A 16,970-nucleotide genomic window follows, 5' to 3' on the forward strand; every position below is an offset into this window, starting at 1 on the left:
AATTACAATCAAAGTAATTAGCACCATTCATATGAAGTAATTCCAGTGTGCACAAGCAGGAGTTTACAGCACTGTAAGTCATCCCTCACTTCCTACATGTGTTCCCTCCTCACCACTTCCCCTGCTCCATCAGGCCTTCCTGAAGGACCAGCAGGCATGGTTTACCTGTTAGCTGTCATAAATCTAGAATCCAATACTGCAACATACCTGAAGAGTTGCCAAAACAAGTTGCCATGATGTTCCAAGAACAGCACCATGACAGTGTGCCAAGTTCAGTAGAGTCCTCATGCACTGGATATTTTTGGAAGTCAGCTATGTTGAAAGGAGACAGATTTGTAGCAAATGTTATAGATTCTTAAAAATTGACAGTTTATAAATCAACGTGAATGCATACAAAGACTGTCTTAAATAAAAACCAAGAATACTAACAAAAGAAGTTTGGATGGTTTTATAAAACACAAAGTTGTGTTTCCAGGGCTGGAGTGACCATTCGCTGAGTAAAGTGTTTGCCACATTGCTGAGGACCATGCAGGAGCAACGACAAATGGCTTTACAACTCATGGAAGGTGGCCCACCAGAGCCACAAGGGTGAGCCTCAGTGTGCAGAGCCCCAAGGACCATGTGTCCTGAGGACTTCAGACTGTTATGGAGTTCTGTTGTGCTTGCTGCCCTCACATCCCTCTTCATCTAAGAACTGTATGAAAACTCTAAGAAGGCTTCCAGCCACTCACTGGGCAGTATCTCTGGCACTCACAATAATAGTGCGTGATCTCTCTCAGGCACTGCTGCTGGAGCAGATTAATGACTCAATCACCACCCTAGAGAAGAACCTAGAGACGGAGATTGTCAGCTGTGACCTCCACCCTTAGAAAACATTTGGAAAAATGCAATTGTTAATAAAGCTAGGTTGAGATGTTTTTACTACCGGTTCTGATGTAGGAAATCTTAGAAAACAAACTAAGTTCAGAAAGGCACACACTTACTAGTTAAGGTAGGGACCTTTTATGGTCAGGGAACAAGAACAATGGCAGCCTGGCTGACCTGTCTCTCACTGAGGCTGGACTGGTGATGACTGATTTCTTATACCCATTTTTGCCTTTAGCTTCCTGGTATGATTTATTGAGAATTGTTGACCAGTAGATGTGCATCTGAGGACTTAAGGGAGATATGACTGATTTTTATATAAAAGTTTAGATTTGTGATTTTTAAAAGAATTTTACAAGATTACTTTTAAAGATAAATAATAAACTAATGAATCCTTTCTTTGTAACCACAAATTGCTGCCTGCCAGTCAGAGAAGCTGGCTGAGAACACTGCCTTGCTTGCTTTTACTTTGTTAATCTCTCACAAGTTGCTTAGCTATGAATATACATGGGTTTTTGGGGATAATTTGTTTTCTTTACCTATACTACTTATTGTTATTTCTTGTAAAGGTATAGGAGAACACATTGTTTTTTTTATAACCATTTACTAGAAGAAAACTAAAATATAACCATATTATAATTCTATACTGCTTGAAAGATTTTGCTGGGATATATAAGCTATGGAAGAAAGAATAAAGTGTGGAGGGCTGAAAAGTTGTTCCTTCCATCCATCCACAGTGTGTGTGTGTGTGTGTGTGTTAGAGCTTGCTCCATCCACCACTGTGTGTGTGTGTGTGTATGTATGTGTGTATGTATGTATGTATGTATGTGTATGTGTATGTATGTATGTGTATGTGTGAAATGCTTGGAGCCTGCTTGCTGGAGTTTTGCTCTAACCATCCTAGTGTGGTTGTGTATATGTCTATCTTAGGTCTGTCTGCCTGTATGTATGCGTGTAGGTACATATTTGTGTGTATAAAGTTATTGGACTCTGCCTTTTGTTTCATCTACTGTGTGTATGTGAGAGAGAGAGTGTGTGTGTGTGTGTGAGTGTGTGAGAGAGAGTGTGTGTGTATGTGTGAGAGTGTGTGTGTGTGTGTGTGAATTTTCTCTCTTTCCTTCTCTTTCTCACCAGCACCTAGGAGTTATGAGTTCATAGTTTTTTCCGCCGGCCACAGGGAATACCAGCCCCAGTAAATTAAACTTTGTTCCCTCAGAGAAAAGTCTACTGAGTAACTTCTCTAATCACTGGCTGCCACTGGGATCATTCCCTGTAGGTATCTGGATCTGCCGCCATCAGCAGCTCTAAGCATGACCCCCCAACAACTGCCTGACACAGTTTACCCACCAACTGGATGCCAAAGCCACATAGTGTGAGGGTTGAAGTTCAGATCCCCATAACCCATGTTAATGCTGGGAGAGCACGGTGACTCGTCTATAACTCCAGCCACTGGGAGGTGGAGACAGGCTACCTAGACTAGCAGGAGGGCTCTAGATTCAGGGGAGTTAGAAACCTTGCATCAGCAGACAATGTGAAGCAGCAGGGGGATACGCAGACGATGACCTCTGGCCTCTACACACAAACACATACGCACACTTGCTGGGCTACACATGTGCTGACATACACAGCAATACACATACACACATGCATGCACACACCACACACACACACATATATACACAAAGGAAGTTGAATTAATATACCAGCTATGATAATGTCAAGAAAATAATTACTTTGTTTAGGACCATCCTCTGGGTAAAAGAGAGTCAGAAAGTAATACCATTGGAAAGTACAGAACTGGAGCACAACAGAAGCTCTTGACTGCTAACTGCTAGCCACAATAGCCCCACCCTAAGCAGTTACCATCACTGTTCCTTGGGGCTGCACTGCGAGAGGCTGACCCACGGCCACAACTTGCTGGTGAGACTCACTGGATGGGCTGATCATCATAACACTTTGGCCCTGGATAGAATATGCTAGAACACAACGGAAAGAAAGCCTCAGTGCAGCACTGAGCTCACATTTCCTTCAAGGTACTGTTGTATTGTAAAAGATTAATCAGAATAAAGTTCAACCCTCACAATTAAACAGCAGTACTATTATCCAGATGTATGCAAACCTCTGAAAACTCGTAGGTGCACACACTAACAAAAGCAAACGTGAAGGAATTTTCCATGTAAGTTGTTGTAATTATAAAATGCTGGTAGAATGTTTTATGAGCAAAACAGAATTAGAACACATTAAGTACTTTAAACATGAATCAATGTATACTTTTCTAGTTATAGGCAAATAAATTTTAAGTGTGAAATCTGAATATCACTTTGAAATATATATAAATTAAATGCAATCAACCTTAGTGTTCTCAAAGCATTAGCCAAGAAAATTAGTTTTTGAATGTTAGTGTAATATAAGTGGTGGAAAAATGATAGTTTTACTAGGCCAAACAAAAAACCAGCACTTCAACAATGCACTATAGTTACAAAGGAGTGTCATAATTATATTATGGATCTGTTTAATTATTACGTAACATTGCTATTGCTATATTCTTCTCTCCACCTTTTTTTTAAAGGACAAGCAGAAGAAAAAAAGATATATCCCATATGGCCACATAGGAAAGAGAAACAAGAGTCCAGGGACCCTACATCTCACCTTCTCTCATCCCTTTCAGGACATAAAAGAACTGTCTGGAAAAGGAGGACAGAGTGGAAAGGCAGGAGCACAGCTGCCTGGAGGGAGCACTGTGCACACGTGGGACGGCATGAGGCCTGAACTTACAGGTTCTACCCCTACTCTGTCGGCATCCATCCCAGTAGACGGAGAAAGCGGTGCAGCTTAGCGCTTACATTTATTGGAGAGTGTGGCTGCAGTGGTGGCGTTCAGCACAGTCAGAGCGTAATGCGGAGGCAGGGAGCCTTTGCAGATGGCAGTTATAAAGGCATCTCTCGAGGTTACAAGGCCCAGTCTTCCACAGAGAGCAGCCATGGTCAGCTCAGCCTTCAGGATGTTCTCAGTGGCAGCCTCATCTGTGCTGGAAGACAAGCTCTCTGTTTATCTTACCAGCTTATCGCAGTTATGCTTTAAAACAAGACACAGGTGTATGTACTCAGAGAGCTTTCAAGAAAAGCTAAAACCAATGTACTTAGGATGGATTTTAACCAAGTAACCAAATATCTAAAAAACTGACCCATATAATGTAATGTGTATTCATAGGTGGAAAAAAGAACTTAAAGATTAAACTAAAAGCATCAAGCATTTTATTTGTTTACTGAGACAGGGTATTTGCTTCAGGCTGGACTCAAACTCACTGCAATCTACCTTTGTCAGCCAAGTGCTGGGATTATAGGCAGGAGCCACCACATCTGGCATCAAATATCTTAAAATCAGTTAATTCTGGGGAGAAATATCAAGCAAAGGATCATCCTTGCAAAGGCAGTGGCAAGCCTTGACATGTCTGACACAAGTGTTCCATCATTTGGAAGCTGTATTTTTGATTAAAGCATTCTGACTATTCCAGTGGGAGTTCAGAGCAAACACAGGCGCCAGAGCGGGTGGTAAAAAATAATGTTCTTAAAGAAACAAGGAGAATGCAATGTTCATTACCCTAATTTCATCACAACAGTGTGCACACAAACTATCATACTGCACATGAAATTTAAAAAGAGCATCAAAGTTCTACTCACACAGAAAGCCAGGGGTAGGAAATAAGAAGTTCCTGGGACAAAGGGAAGTAAGGTATTGCTGGTTTAAGTGCACTGACATGACATAAGCTTACGGACGGAATACCTGGCGTCCAGAAGTAGGGACAGCGCAGCGAGGAGACCACACCAGCAAGCGCTCACCATCTCTTCCCAAACCGCTCTGCTCACTTCAGAGGAAACACAACACTTAATCAGGTTACACCGTTACAGCGAGCTGTCGGTCTGTGAAACTCAAATATTCCTGCAGTAACTCAACCATTAGGCATCAAACACCAATATTTAAAATATTCAAATAATAAAAATGTAGAAGCTGAGATAGTTTCATAATAAAAAAAAGTCTTGAAGTTAAGTTGTTTTAAAACATGGTAGTTAAAACAAGATAGTCCACTATCTCAGTTAAGAAATATCTTCTAAAAAATACAAAATGCCAGTTCCATTTCCTTCAGTAGGCCAAAATGTGCATCTGTGTGATCAAGTGGAACTTAGTGTGGACTACAGTCTAAAATGTTTGTTCAGCTAGAACACCATTACAATGTTGAGAATCAAGCATAACTAAATACACTGAATCGAATGGCACTGGGCACCTCACAGTTGGAGAGGATATTTACAAATATCTAAAGTTAGCACTGACCTTGTAGAAATGACCTACAAATAGAGAACCTGGGGTGATGTCATAGTCTTTAGTACAAAGAAGCAGACAGTTCGAATCCAGACACTCGATAGGTGTCCTTCCTGACCAAGCAGCAAGAAGCACACCTAGTGCCCACAGGTCAGTCTCAATTCTATCTGCCTGGGCTTCCTGGAAAATGCACTAACACCTGTACTGGACTAGAACCATGAGATCACTTGAGAGCATCTCCTGTTGAGTTGTAAGGAGAACCAAGAGAACATGGAGGAACACGAGACATGGCAAAAGAACACTATCCAGTCTGAAGAGAACATCACACTAAAACAATGACAGCTAGTGATTAAAATTTTTGGATTAAATAAAAATCCAGTTATATTTAAAAGTGAACATCTCCAAAAATTGATATTTTTGCTTCCTCACATACTGATAGATCAAATTAGTAGCTAAATTAAACATTTAATTAAATTAAACATAGGAATCACCCTGTGCTAATCTTAGAATGAATAAAGCAACTTAGGATATATTCTTCTAACAATGTCAAGGTCATATAAAACAAGAACTGAAGAACTGTGTTCCACATTGTAGGAAAATATCCACACACAGCAATAAATCCAAAAGCAAGGGACCACAAGGAAAAACACTGGGAAACTTGATCAATATGAGTAAGACCTAGGTTAATATTAAATACTGGACTGAGCCTAATTTCTGATGGTGACTGCATCAGAATGGGGAGACTGTAATTAGTTTTAGAAAACCACATCTAAATATTAAGGGGCAGTGGGACAGCATGTCTCGAACTTCATCTCAAGTAGCTCAGAAAAATAAAGTGACATGTATACACAATAAAGAGAAAGGGAAGAACAGCATGATGACGTGTTCATAAAGGGAAATAGGGCAAGTAATAACACAACAACATTCCCTCAGGTCTCCCTCAAGTTCAGAGTACTGAAAAGTAGCAATGACAGCTGGGATTGCAGCACACCTGTCTCCTGATCCATCTGGTCTGATGCTGACTGCTCATCTCGCCTTTCTGATGACTGTGAAGATGCTCCTTCTGTGACAGTGGGACACTCTGTGTCTACCTCTCCCAGCTCTCCTTCTATCATAGTGGTGATGCCACGGACGAGATCCAACAGACAGTGGAATGCCACAGACATGGCATAGCCTTCTGGTATAGTTGGGGGTTCAACTTTGTCCAGCATCTCTAGGCTGAAATCATAAAAAATACAAGCACTAATGAGAAGCCACAGAAAAGAACCATAGAAAATCATTTCCATAATCTATAGACTCTAAAAACTACTAACAGGAAGACAGAAGAAAAGAAGGGACACGACTGAGCTTGTTTCATTTGGAGAAGGCTCTGCAGTACTTTCAAGTGGTCAGAAGGCTGGTGAGATGGCTCTGTGGATAAAATGTGCTTGCTGCCAAGCCTGATGATCTGAGTGTGAAGGAGGGAACTGAGTCCTGCAAGCAACACTCTAACCTTCACGCATGTGCTATGGTACACATACATGTGTACACACACACACACACACAAAATGTACTTTTTTAGTGTAAAAAAAATGATCAGAAAAATGAAGGCCTAGCTGCTACCATAACATCTACTTGATATACGGTGACATCTTCACCATTCTTTGGTGTGAGAAATATAAAAAACTAACACAGAATACATTAACACAGATTATGGTGCTTCTCAACCTCTTAACTTTAAAGTGACATAAAAGATAAAATAAAACCACAAGAGGAAGATGTTCTTACATCAGAGAAAGCAAAACCCTGAGATACCCAGAGCACAGGTGACCTGAGACCATCAGCCAACAGTACAAGTAGCACTAAGGGACATCTGTGTGTCAAGCTCAAATCTACTACAGAAGCAAGTGTTCAGAAAGCAAGACAATAAGTCTTATGTTCTAAGTTAGGACAAATGAGGAACTATGGTTCTGGATCCCTTAAAACGGTCATTTCTCAAGCTAAGAACACAGAGTGACGAATTCACCAGCAAAGAATGAATGGTAATAGTTCTAAGTTGTATTCACATCCAAAGAAAAGGCGATGTCAGAGCCCTATCTCTTGTACACAAAACTAACTTGAAATAAATCAGTGACCTACATATAAAAAAACTTACAAAACTCTTAACGATATATGCCTATGTTTCTTCCCATGATTTATGCCTATGTCTCTTCTTGCAACAATCTGTTAGATATAACACCAAAAGTACAGTTAAAAAATAGGTAAACTGACTCCATCAAAATTGAAAACTACTCTGTTCCATGGGCAGTAGTAAGAAAAAAACAACTTACAGAACAGCAGAATGCTTCTGCAACTCATGTGTACACAAGAATTATACATGTACACACAAGAAAGTCCTAGAATTTAGCCCTGTGACAATTTCCATCTCATAGATTAATTAGGTTAAATAAAGTTGAATTTGCCAAAGGGAACTCTATTCTAGATGAGCTATGCCCACGAGGTCTAAGAGTCAAGCCACACACTTAACTACAAAGCCATGTGGGACAAAGGCGTCAACTCATGGAAATAAATCAGTCTGTTTATAGTGTTATTAGCACCCTACAAGTAGAAGAAAATATAGGTCTGCTTAAAATTCTCAGAATATGACAAATCAAAGTAAGCTCCAAAATGCAATATTAAATACAATACAGGCAGAAGTGCTTTAGAATTAAATACCTCCAGTGGTGCCATTTATCATAAAATCATGTTGCTGCTACTTACTAGGTGGCTTTAGCACTGCCTTGAACTGTAATCGTCAGGATGGGTATCCAGGCTCCTCGGTACTCAAACGCTGGCAGCAGAGTGACACCTGCACCAATGCCCACCACCCCTGAGTTGGCTGGTGCTGAGGCTGGGCCACCAGCATTATTGTTTCCTGTTCGGAAAGGAGGAAAAGCAAGCACACCAACTTATTCCTTGATTACAAGTCAGTAAATTCCAATGCCTACTTACACTTAAAAGATTCTGTGCTCTCAAGTGTGAGACCTATAAATGACATCTGTTGACTCTGTTTACCCAGAGAGTCTATTTCCTTTAAATAACCACTTAATTTTTTTAACATAAAAATTACTAGAAAGCCTACGTAGGTAGCTCTGTTGGTAAAGCATTTGTCACACAGACATGGGGACCCGAGCTTGCTCTTCAGTGCCACACAGATGTGTTTTGTTCTCCAGTACACTAAGATGTATGTGTCTCTTAAAGAAAATGGTGGAAGTTATTTTAACCTCAACCTCACAGTAAATGAAGAAAACATGCAACTTGACAGAGAAACTTCAACATGAATAAACTGATGGATATACAAAGGAGTGTTGATTTTGCTCCTCAATACCACAATAAACCAGTTTTGGTGATGCACACAGGCAATCCCAGCACTGGGGAGGCAGAAGCAGACAGACCCAGCACCCTGCTAGCCATCCAGCTCTCCTAACCAGTGAGCCCCAGCTCCCAGTGAGAGTACTATCTCAAACCTAAGGTCCCCAGCTCCTAGTAAGCGACAATCAAGGCTGCTCTCTGGCCTGCACACACATATGCATACCGCCTGTGCCTGCACATAAATGAACACCACAATTATAGGAACAAACAAAAACACAAATCTTTTTTATATATCTTACAAGACTTATATTTTATAAGAATATAAATCTTAATATATTCAGGTGGTTTAAATTTGTATAGCACAAATTTCTCTCATAACACTGACTCCTATAAACCAAGGGAAAAAATGAAGACAAACATGAAGGCGACGTTACCAGCTTGGTTGGCTGCAGCGGGATTTCCAGTAGGAGGGACAAGAAACAGAGACTGGATAAAAGACCCCAGCGCATTCACAATGTCTCGGAAAACCTTGGTGGAATGTTGCTTCATGTCATATGACTGACAAAATGACCTGCAAAATAATTTTAAACATTTCTGAGAAAAGCATTTTAATGTATTATAATATTCACATTTTAATAGCCAGTAATATTGTTTAATATTTACAATTCCATACTTGGTGTCATTCTTTATGCCTGAGTGGTTTCTCTAATTTGGATTAGAAACAAAGGTTTGTTTGACAAAGGTCATAACAAAGCAAAAAAAGAAAAAGAAACGCTGGCTGCATTTGCTTAGTAAATGATGGCTCACTACCCACGTGTCTGACCTCTCCCAGTCCTGCTGAGCTCCCACCAGTGACGTCATGAACATAAACCCACAGTTTCTTTGGTAAGCATCACCAATACTTGAACATAGGCACTGAGTTCTTAGCTCAGCACAAGGCTAAAAGAGTCCTGCTGAGACTTACCTTAATAACTGAGGCTGCACACAGAGCCTGTGGATTGACTCCACTGCAACAGCTCGAAGCCACTGCGGCTTATCTGCATCCAGAAACTTCACCAGAAGTGACAGAAATATTTCACACTCGGTCACCTGCAAAGAACAGATTCTTAAACATTTGAGTCAAAAAGAACTCATAATAATGATGTCAAATCATCTTCACAGTAACTAGAATAAAATGCAGAACTAGTTCAGCAGAAAACCACAGCTTCTAACTAGATACCTGAAATACTAGTGATCTGCTAAAACAGTTCATTCCTGACCCTTATTTTCCCGAGCTACAAAGAAAACTAATGTCTGATGGTCAGTCAGCTTCATTGAACTATTGGAAACAATGAGCTAATGAATAGTGGGAAAGCATGACTCTCAAGGGTACTGGTTCTCAAAGCAGCTGTTGAACACCTTGGAGTTCCCTGAGATCATTTGTGGGAGTGTATGAGGTCAAATGCATTTCATAATAATACTATTATGATTTGTTCTTTCCGGTGTAGTAAGACTTGATCTGATAGTACAAAAGCAATAGCATTCGAACAGTAAATGCCCTGGCAAGAATCATGAAATCATCAACACATCTTCACTGTCATGCATAAATAAAAGATGTATATTACACCCACACCCACCTACACGCACACCCACCTACACACACAGACACAGACACACACACACACACACACACACAATATTCTAACATATATACATCTATCCTATCTAAAGCCACTGGTGTTTAATTTCCACTGTTAACTTGATTGAATAAACACCTCGGGCGTTCATGAGGCACACATTTGGGCACATCTGCGAGGGTATTCTCAGACCATTAGTTAATAGGAAGGACACTTCACTTGCATGGGGTGAGACCGCCAACAAAAGCTGGGAGCCCAGATGGAATAAAAGGGGCAGAGGAGGAAGCTGACACCACAGACATGATCAGTCTGCTTCCAGGCTACCATGAGGTAAGCAGCTTTTGTGACATCCCCCACAACCATGACATTTCTGCCTAACACAGGTCCCAAAAAAGACAATTAGTTGGCTAAGGACCAAGCCTTTGAAGCCAGGATTCAGGGAGTAAGTCTTTCCTCCTGTAAGTCCGTACATCAGGTACTCTGTCAGAGAAACAAGAATGCATGCAACTGTATATAAAAACATGCCCAGAAATGAACTCTTACCAAAAGACTGTAAAATTGCTTGATCAGAACAGACACCACTCTCAGTAAACGCATGCAAATAGGGAAATAAGGCTTTTCAACTGGTGCTGGAGATGATGAAGTACTGGAGCCTTGTCTGAACTTTATATTTGGAGAAAAGAGCTTGATCACAAGCGGACACACCCTTTCTTTGAGGAGAAAACTGAATTCTTGATGCTATTTGCAAGGGGAAAAAATTAGTTTGTAGTGATACTTGTAAAAAATTAGATTATCATAAATGACCTTAATTAGTGAGTTTACAGTTTTCTTAAGAAGTTTTGTTCTTTGTCAATTTAGTAATATAAAGACATTCTGGTTACTCTCTCTACCTTCTCTTCCTTCTCTATGCTTGCTGTGCCCCTCCGCCATCCACCCCACACTGCCTTCCATACGCCCACATTCACATCTTGTTTGTTTCCCAAAGATTTTAACTTGTATTGTTTGTGTGATCTGGTACTACTTAATTGATCTAGTTGATCACATGAAATTTGAATGATTAACATAATAAAATGTATTTGAAGTTCACCATTAAATGCAGATCAAGCCTTGTATTGTCACTAAAGTGAAGACTATTCATCACTATCAATCTATCTAATAAATATTTTCAAACCAGGTAAAACTGGGTAAGATATTTCACTATTGTCCCTCTCCCAGAATCTGATAGTTGCCAATAAATCAGTAAGCAGTACTTTCACATGAGGCCCTTTGTATAATTTATAAAGCGGTTTGAAATTTGCACTGTTCTTAAATGCAAAACACAAACTAGAAATATTTCAAGAAGTTTAAAAAAATTAATGTATATTATAAAAAGAACATACATGATTTTATAATTTTTAGTGTTCACTACTAAGTACACAAGACTATAAAGCATTTAAAATAAGAGAAAAATTTGATTAATAAAGTATAAACAAGTATAACTATTTTACACGTTGAGAATTCTGTAAATAATCATACAATTTTATTTAAGGTCACTAAAAGTCAGGTGAAAGGCTTCCTTAACCTGCTAATTTTCCCTTAACTTCAGTTAGGAGCAGTCTCACTCCCTCTCTGGACCATCTGGCCAGCAACCCTGTCTCTCCCCACACCTGAGCCTAATGAGAATGGATGGAACTCTGTAGCTGGGGAGGGAGTCGGGCTGGATACAGAGATCTATGGATACAAGAATCAATGGGGTGACCTTAGCTGAGACTCACAGCTGTAGGGACTTGGAACCTGAAAAGGCCACCTCCTGTAGCCAGGCAGGCAGGAAAGAACCCCAGTGGAGAGATAGGGACACCAACCCACCCACAAGATTTTCAACCCAAAATTTACCCTGACTTCAACGTCGAAAGAAAAATAAAAAGAAACTATATTTTCACATGTCTTTTTTAACTCCATAGCTTGGGGAAATTTGCCTAAATAAGTTTCTAAGATTTATTCTAATAATAAACTTTTAAATGTTGGGGGTAATTACCAAAAAAAAAAAAAAAAAAAAAAAAAAAAAAAACCACTAAATCAAAATTAGATCGATGGCTTTCTTTACGCCTATAACCCCAGTCCTCAGGAGACTGAGGCAGTTGCACATGTAAAAACCTTGTCATAAAAGAACATAAACACCACCAAGAAAAAACAAACCTCACACTTTCAAACAAGCAAAAATAAAACACAGCTCCGGTCTAGAGCCTATGGTAACCTGTACCTTCTAATATGGACAAAATGCATTTTGATTTCTAGACAAATATCTGTAAAAAAAAAAAAAAATTGTGACATGCTAACATCGACTGGCTTACTTGTAAAAACACTTGTGGGAAATCATTGAGGACCGACTCTAGCAACTCAAGGCCAAACGTCCGAGTCATTTCTGTCATGCCTACTAGCCAGTAAGGGGCGTCAGCATTAACCAGCTGACAGAGGTCCTGGAAAAATTAAAAAAAAAAAATTCAAGTGTCATGTGTTACGATAACATATGCTTTCCACAACTCAGTTTACAAAATAAAAACAAAACAAACCTCTTTTTCTTAAAAATTAAGCATTAGCAATTCCAATTTTGACAAATTGTACATTTAGTAGATTTTAGCAATCATCTATAGAAGTATGTAACCATAGACAACAAACAGCTATAGACAAGTACTAATGTTATCTTAGTAAGAAATAAACTTTTAATCTTACTATACTTAAAATGATTTAGTCATGCCAACTGATATAAAAAGTAGGTATTTATATATCAGATTACATTAAGTCGACAACAAATCTTTTACTTAAACTTTTCTCACTGAAGGAATGTTTTCGTAGGACTTGTCATCCTTAATATACCTATTTTTCTAGGTGAGTTTAATTTTACTTCCTTAGGGTGGGTCCCAACATTTTATCACTGTTAGGTATACAGTAGATGCAGAAATCTTTGTTCAGTCTTTTAGAATTACGTTAATACTAATAATACTTTTAATTTTTATAAAATTTTGTGGATTAAAATTACATCAAACATAAATTCTACATTAAAACACCTGCACAAGCTGTATGTTACAGTAAGAATTCCTCTGTCACCCGAAGTACCTGGAAGAGCATATAGGCGTCTTTAGCACAGGGTCTCAGTGTGCTGACAGACCTCCTGTTACTGTTTCCTTGGATCAGCACTGGAGGTTCTATATCTGCAAAACAGGCCAGAAACTGGAGTTCAGAATGACCTTTTTACAAACCATATACTATATTTAAAATTCATCCTTTTATATAACTATGGTTCCTGTTTGAAAAATCATGTCTTCAAACAAGGTATTTTTATATAAAATACAATAGCAATTGCTCATTTTCCTACACACACTTTAACAAGCTTCTTATTTTATTACACACTTGATTTTCCCAATTTCTTATTTTTCAGCTTTTATCACTTGATCTCTGAGTCGGTATTCAATATCAAACATCAAGTTTACCTCATAGCCATTTCCTCTGCCCTTCACCATGTTCAAGAGGGTTAACTGCTTTATCTGCTGTCAGTCATGGGTTGCATCTGCTAAGAATAAGCTAGAACTGCTTTCCCTGCTCAGCATTTGTTTCTAACATTAGAGGAAAGATGCCATTCTCTGGGCTGATGACATGTTTGCTGGGCAAAGGTACCTGGTCCCAAGCCTGAGGATCTGAGTTTGATGCCCAGGACGAACATGGTGGACAATAAGACTAATTCTCACTAGTTATCCTCTGACCTCCACATGTGTGCTTGTGTGTACACATATGAATGTGTATGCATGTGCACACATACACACCTAAGTGTAATAATTTTTTAAAGGATAAATTCTTTGTAAATTATAGCAGCTTGTTTTAAAATCAGTATTGATTTAATAAATGATTAAGATGTTTTGGTAATTTTTTCTGAATTATTAAAATAGAAAGCAGTAAATGGTATACTAGCCTTTAGAGAAACTTGTGTGAAAATACTACTCCAGGAATGACATCAAGGTTATGAATATAAGACATTTACACAAGGAAAGTGCTTAATGTGACTCTGAGTACTGAGATTGTATTTGTACTTTTCCTCAGAGGAAAAATGCAGGGAAATCATGTACCAATGCCAGTGGGAACATTCTAGCAAGCCAACAGTGAAGAACAGCCGACCTAAATGCAAAATCTTTCATCAACAGTCAGCTCAGGAAAGACAAGGTAATTATTAGAAGATGCACAGCAGCCATATTTTCCAGTATCCCACATTTATAGCAGTATCCCGTACAAACATCAATTTAAAAGACACACTATGTAAAGGGGAAAGTAGCTAAGCATTGTCAAGGCAACAGATGGCTCCACAGGTGCCTGTGGCCAGGCAAGCTGACCTGCACTCCATGCCTAGGGTGAAGCTGAGGGAGAGCATGCACGAGGACCTCCATATATGCTGTGCTATGCCTGCCTGCACACACCTGAACACACAGTAAATAGTTAAATGCAAAATATATGTACAATTTTTCTTGCTTGAGAAAAAAAAAGCTAGGTTGTTCATGACTGTAGCACCTTAAGGTCTTTGCCAGAGCAGGTGGAAAAATCATTTGTCATCCAAAAAAGGTTACTACTGAAAAGTTCCTATAGTGAAAAACTATCAAATCTCAGAAGTTCTAACATGTTGAACAGCAAGTATCTGTCAATTCTCCAAAGGGTGTTTCTAATTTAAGAACACTTATAAATCCCAAAGAAGTCCCCATTATAATCAGAGTACTTAATAAAATGGGAAGGATTACACCCCAGTAACTACTGATAGGTGTAGGCAAAGATTCAGAGGAGGAAGCCTGTGTGTGCAAACTGAACTTCCTGTGGTGATCTGAGTACTGGAAAGCATAGGTAGGGGCTCCAGGCAGCTAAACCAGATGCTACACAGATGGAGCAGGAGCATGTCAGTGCACTAGAGCACAGCCACACAGCAGACGCCAAGTAGTAAAGTGCAAACTAACAGATAAAGGACACCACAAATATCCACAGAATACATCTGCATAAAATATATGCAATATAATACTTTGTTAGATTGTGAAATTATCATCCTCAATGGGGGGATTTATACATGTTAAAACTTAATATAAGAAATGAAGCATCTACTCAGGGTGATAAAATAGTGAATCATTTGTTTGTTTGTCTGTTTATTTGTTTGGGTCTTTCAGACAGGATCTCTCTGTATGTAAACCTGATTGTCCTGGAACTTATAAGACCCACCTGCGTCTGCCTCTCAAGTGCTGGGATTAAAGGCAAGTGCCACCACAGCCAGCTGAATAATTTATTTTTAAATCGCCATCAATTTTTAAGTGCCATATAATGTGGTGGTTTGAATAAGAATTGCCCCTAACCACTATTGTGTTTGAATGCTTGCCACAGCACAAGGCACTATTAGGAGGTGTGGTCTTGTTGGAGTAGCTGTGGCCTTGCTGGAGGAAGTGTGTCACTGTGGGAGCAGACTCTGAGGCTTCATATGCTCAAGCTATGCCCAGTGTGTCAGTCTCTTTCTGCTGCCTGCAAATCCTCTCAGCTCCTCCAGGACCATCTCTGCCTGCACACTGCCATGCTTCCCGCCATAAGGATAATGGACCGAACCTTTGAACTGTAAGCCAGCACAAATTAAATGTTTTGCTGGAGTTGCTATGGTTGTAGTGTCTCTTCACAACAATAGAACTCAAAATAAGACATATAGTAACATGTATATGTGTATGTATGTATTATATATGTACACACACACACACACTCACACTATAACTGCTATGGTTAATTCTGATTGTTAACATGACAAGATTTAGAATCACCTAGAGTACACATTCCTGGGCATGCCTGTGAGAAAGCTTCTAGATTAAAGTGAGCTGGGAAACCCACCATAAATGCACCGTTTTGTAAGCGGGGATTGTGAGCACAGCATCTCTCTCTGCTTCCTGACTCCAGTGCAGTGTGCACTCACCTTCCACACACAGCATCTCTGCTTCCTGACTCCATTGCAGTGTGCAGTCACCTTCCACACACAGCATCTCTCTCTCTTTCCTGACTCCATTGCAGTGTGCAGTCACCTTCCACACACAGCATCTCTCTCTGTTTCCTGACTCCAGTGCAGTGTGCAGTCACCTTCCACACACAGCATCTCTCTCTGCTTCCTGACTCCAGTGCAGTGTGCAGTCACCTTCCACACACAGCATCTCTCTCTGCTTCCTGACTCCAGTGCAGTGTGCAGTCACCTTCCACACACAGCATCTCTCTCTGCTTCCTGACTCCAGTGTAGTGTGCAGTCACCTTCCACACACAGCATCTCTCTCTGCTTCCTGACTCCAGTGCAGTGTGCAGTCACCTTCCACACACAGCATCTCTCTCTGCTTCCTGACTCCAGTGCAGTGTGCAGTCACCTTCCACACACAGCATCTCTCTCTGCTTCCTGACTCCAGTGCAGTGTGCAGTCACCTTCCACACACAGCATCTCTCTCTGCTTCCTGACTCCATTGCAGTGTGCAGTCACCTTCCACACACAGCATCTCTCTCTGCTTCCTGACTCCAGTGCAGTGTGCAGTCACCTTCCTCACACAGAATCTCTCTGCTTCCTGACTCCATTGCAGTGTGCAGTCACCTTCCACACACAGCATCTCTCTCTGCTTCCTGACTCCAGTGCAGCGTGCACTCACCTTCCACACACAGCATCTCTGCTTCCTGACTCCAGTGCAGCGTGCACTCACCTTCCACACACAGCATCTCTCTCTGCTTCCTGACTCCAGTGCAGTGTGCAGTCACCTTCCCCGCTCGCAGTACCCCTTGAACAGTAAATGGAGATAAACTGTCCCTTCCTTGAGCTCCTTTTGTCAGAAA

General features: G+C 40.2%; 1 protein-coding gene across 4 annotated transcripts in view; it reads right to left on the bottom strand.

Annotated features, from left to right (window-relative positions):
* Positions 1-16,970, bottom strand: part of Mon2 (MON2 regulator of endosome-to-Golgi trafficking) — a 74,370-nt gene that overhangs the window by 36,045 nt on the left and 21,355 nt on the right. For 3 of the 4 annotated variants that reach the window (XR_013106402.1, XM_076920372.1, XM_076920371.1), the window contains exons 6-16: positions 13,221-13,315; positions 12,458-12,583; positions 10,671-10,865; positions 9,476-9,600; positions 8,946-9,082; positions 7,921-8,074; positions 6,173-6,399; positions 4,648-4,729; positions 3,708-3,892; positions 2,728-2,840; positions 208-312 (exon numbers count right to left, since the gene is read on the bottom strand). Coding sequence is in view for 3 of the 4 variants with exons in the window: in XM_076920372.1 (XP_076776487.1) it covers positions 208-312; positions 2,728-2,840; positions 3,708-3,892; positions 4,648-4,729; positions 6,173-6,399; positions 7,921-8,074; positions 8,946-9,082; positions 9,476-9,600; positions 10,671-10,865; positions 12,458-12,583; positions 13,221-13,315 (1,544 nt within the window). In the remaining variant the exon portion in view is untranslated. Of the gene's footprint in view, positions 1-207; positions 313-2,727; positions 2,841-3,707; positions 3,893-4,647; positions 4,730-6,172; positions 6,400-7,920; positions 8,075-8,945; positions 9,083-9,475; positions 9,601-10,670; positions 10,866-12,457; positions 12,584-13,220; positions 13,316-16,080; positions 16,112-16,970 lie in introns of those variants that run through there. The other variant, XM_076920373.1, reaches the window with a different exon arrangement.

This window comes from Arvicanthis niloticus, chromosome 22 (genome assembly GCF_011762505.2).
Source record: "Arvicanthis niloticus isolate mArvNil1 chromosome 22, mArvNil1.pat.X, whole genome shotgun sequence".
Taxonomy (NCBI): Eukaryota; Metazoa; Chordata; class Mammalia; order Rodentia; family Muridae; genus Arvicanthis; species Arvicanthis niloticus.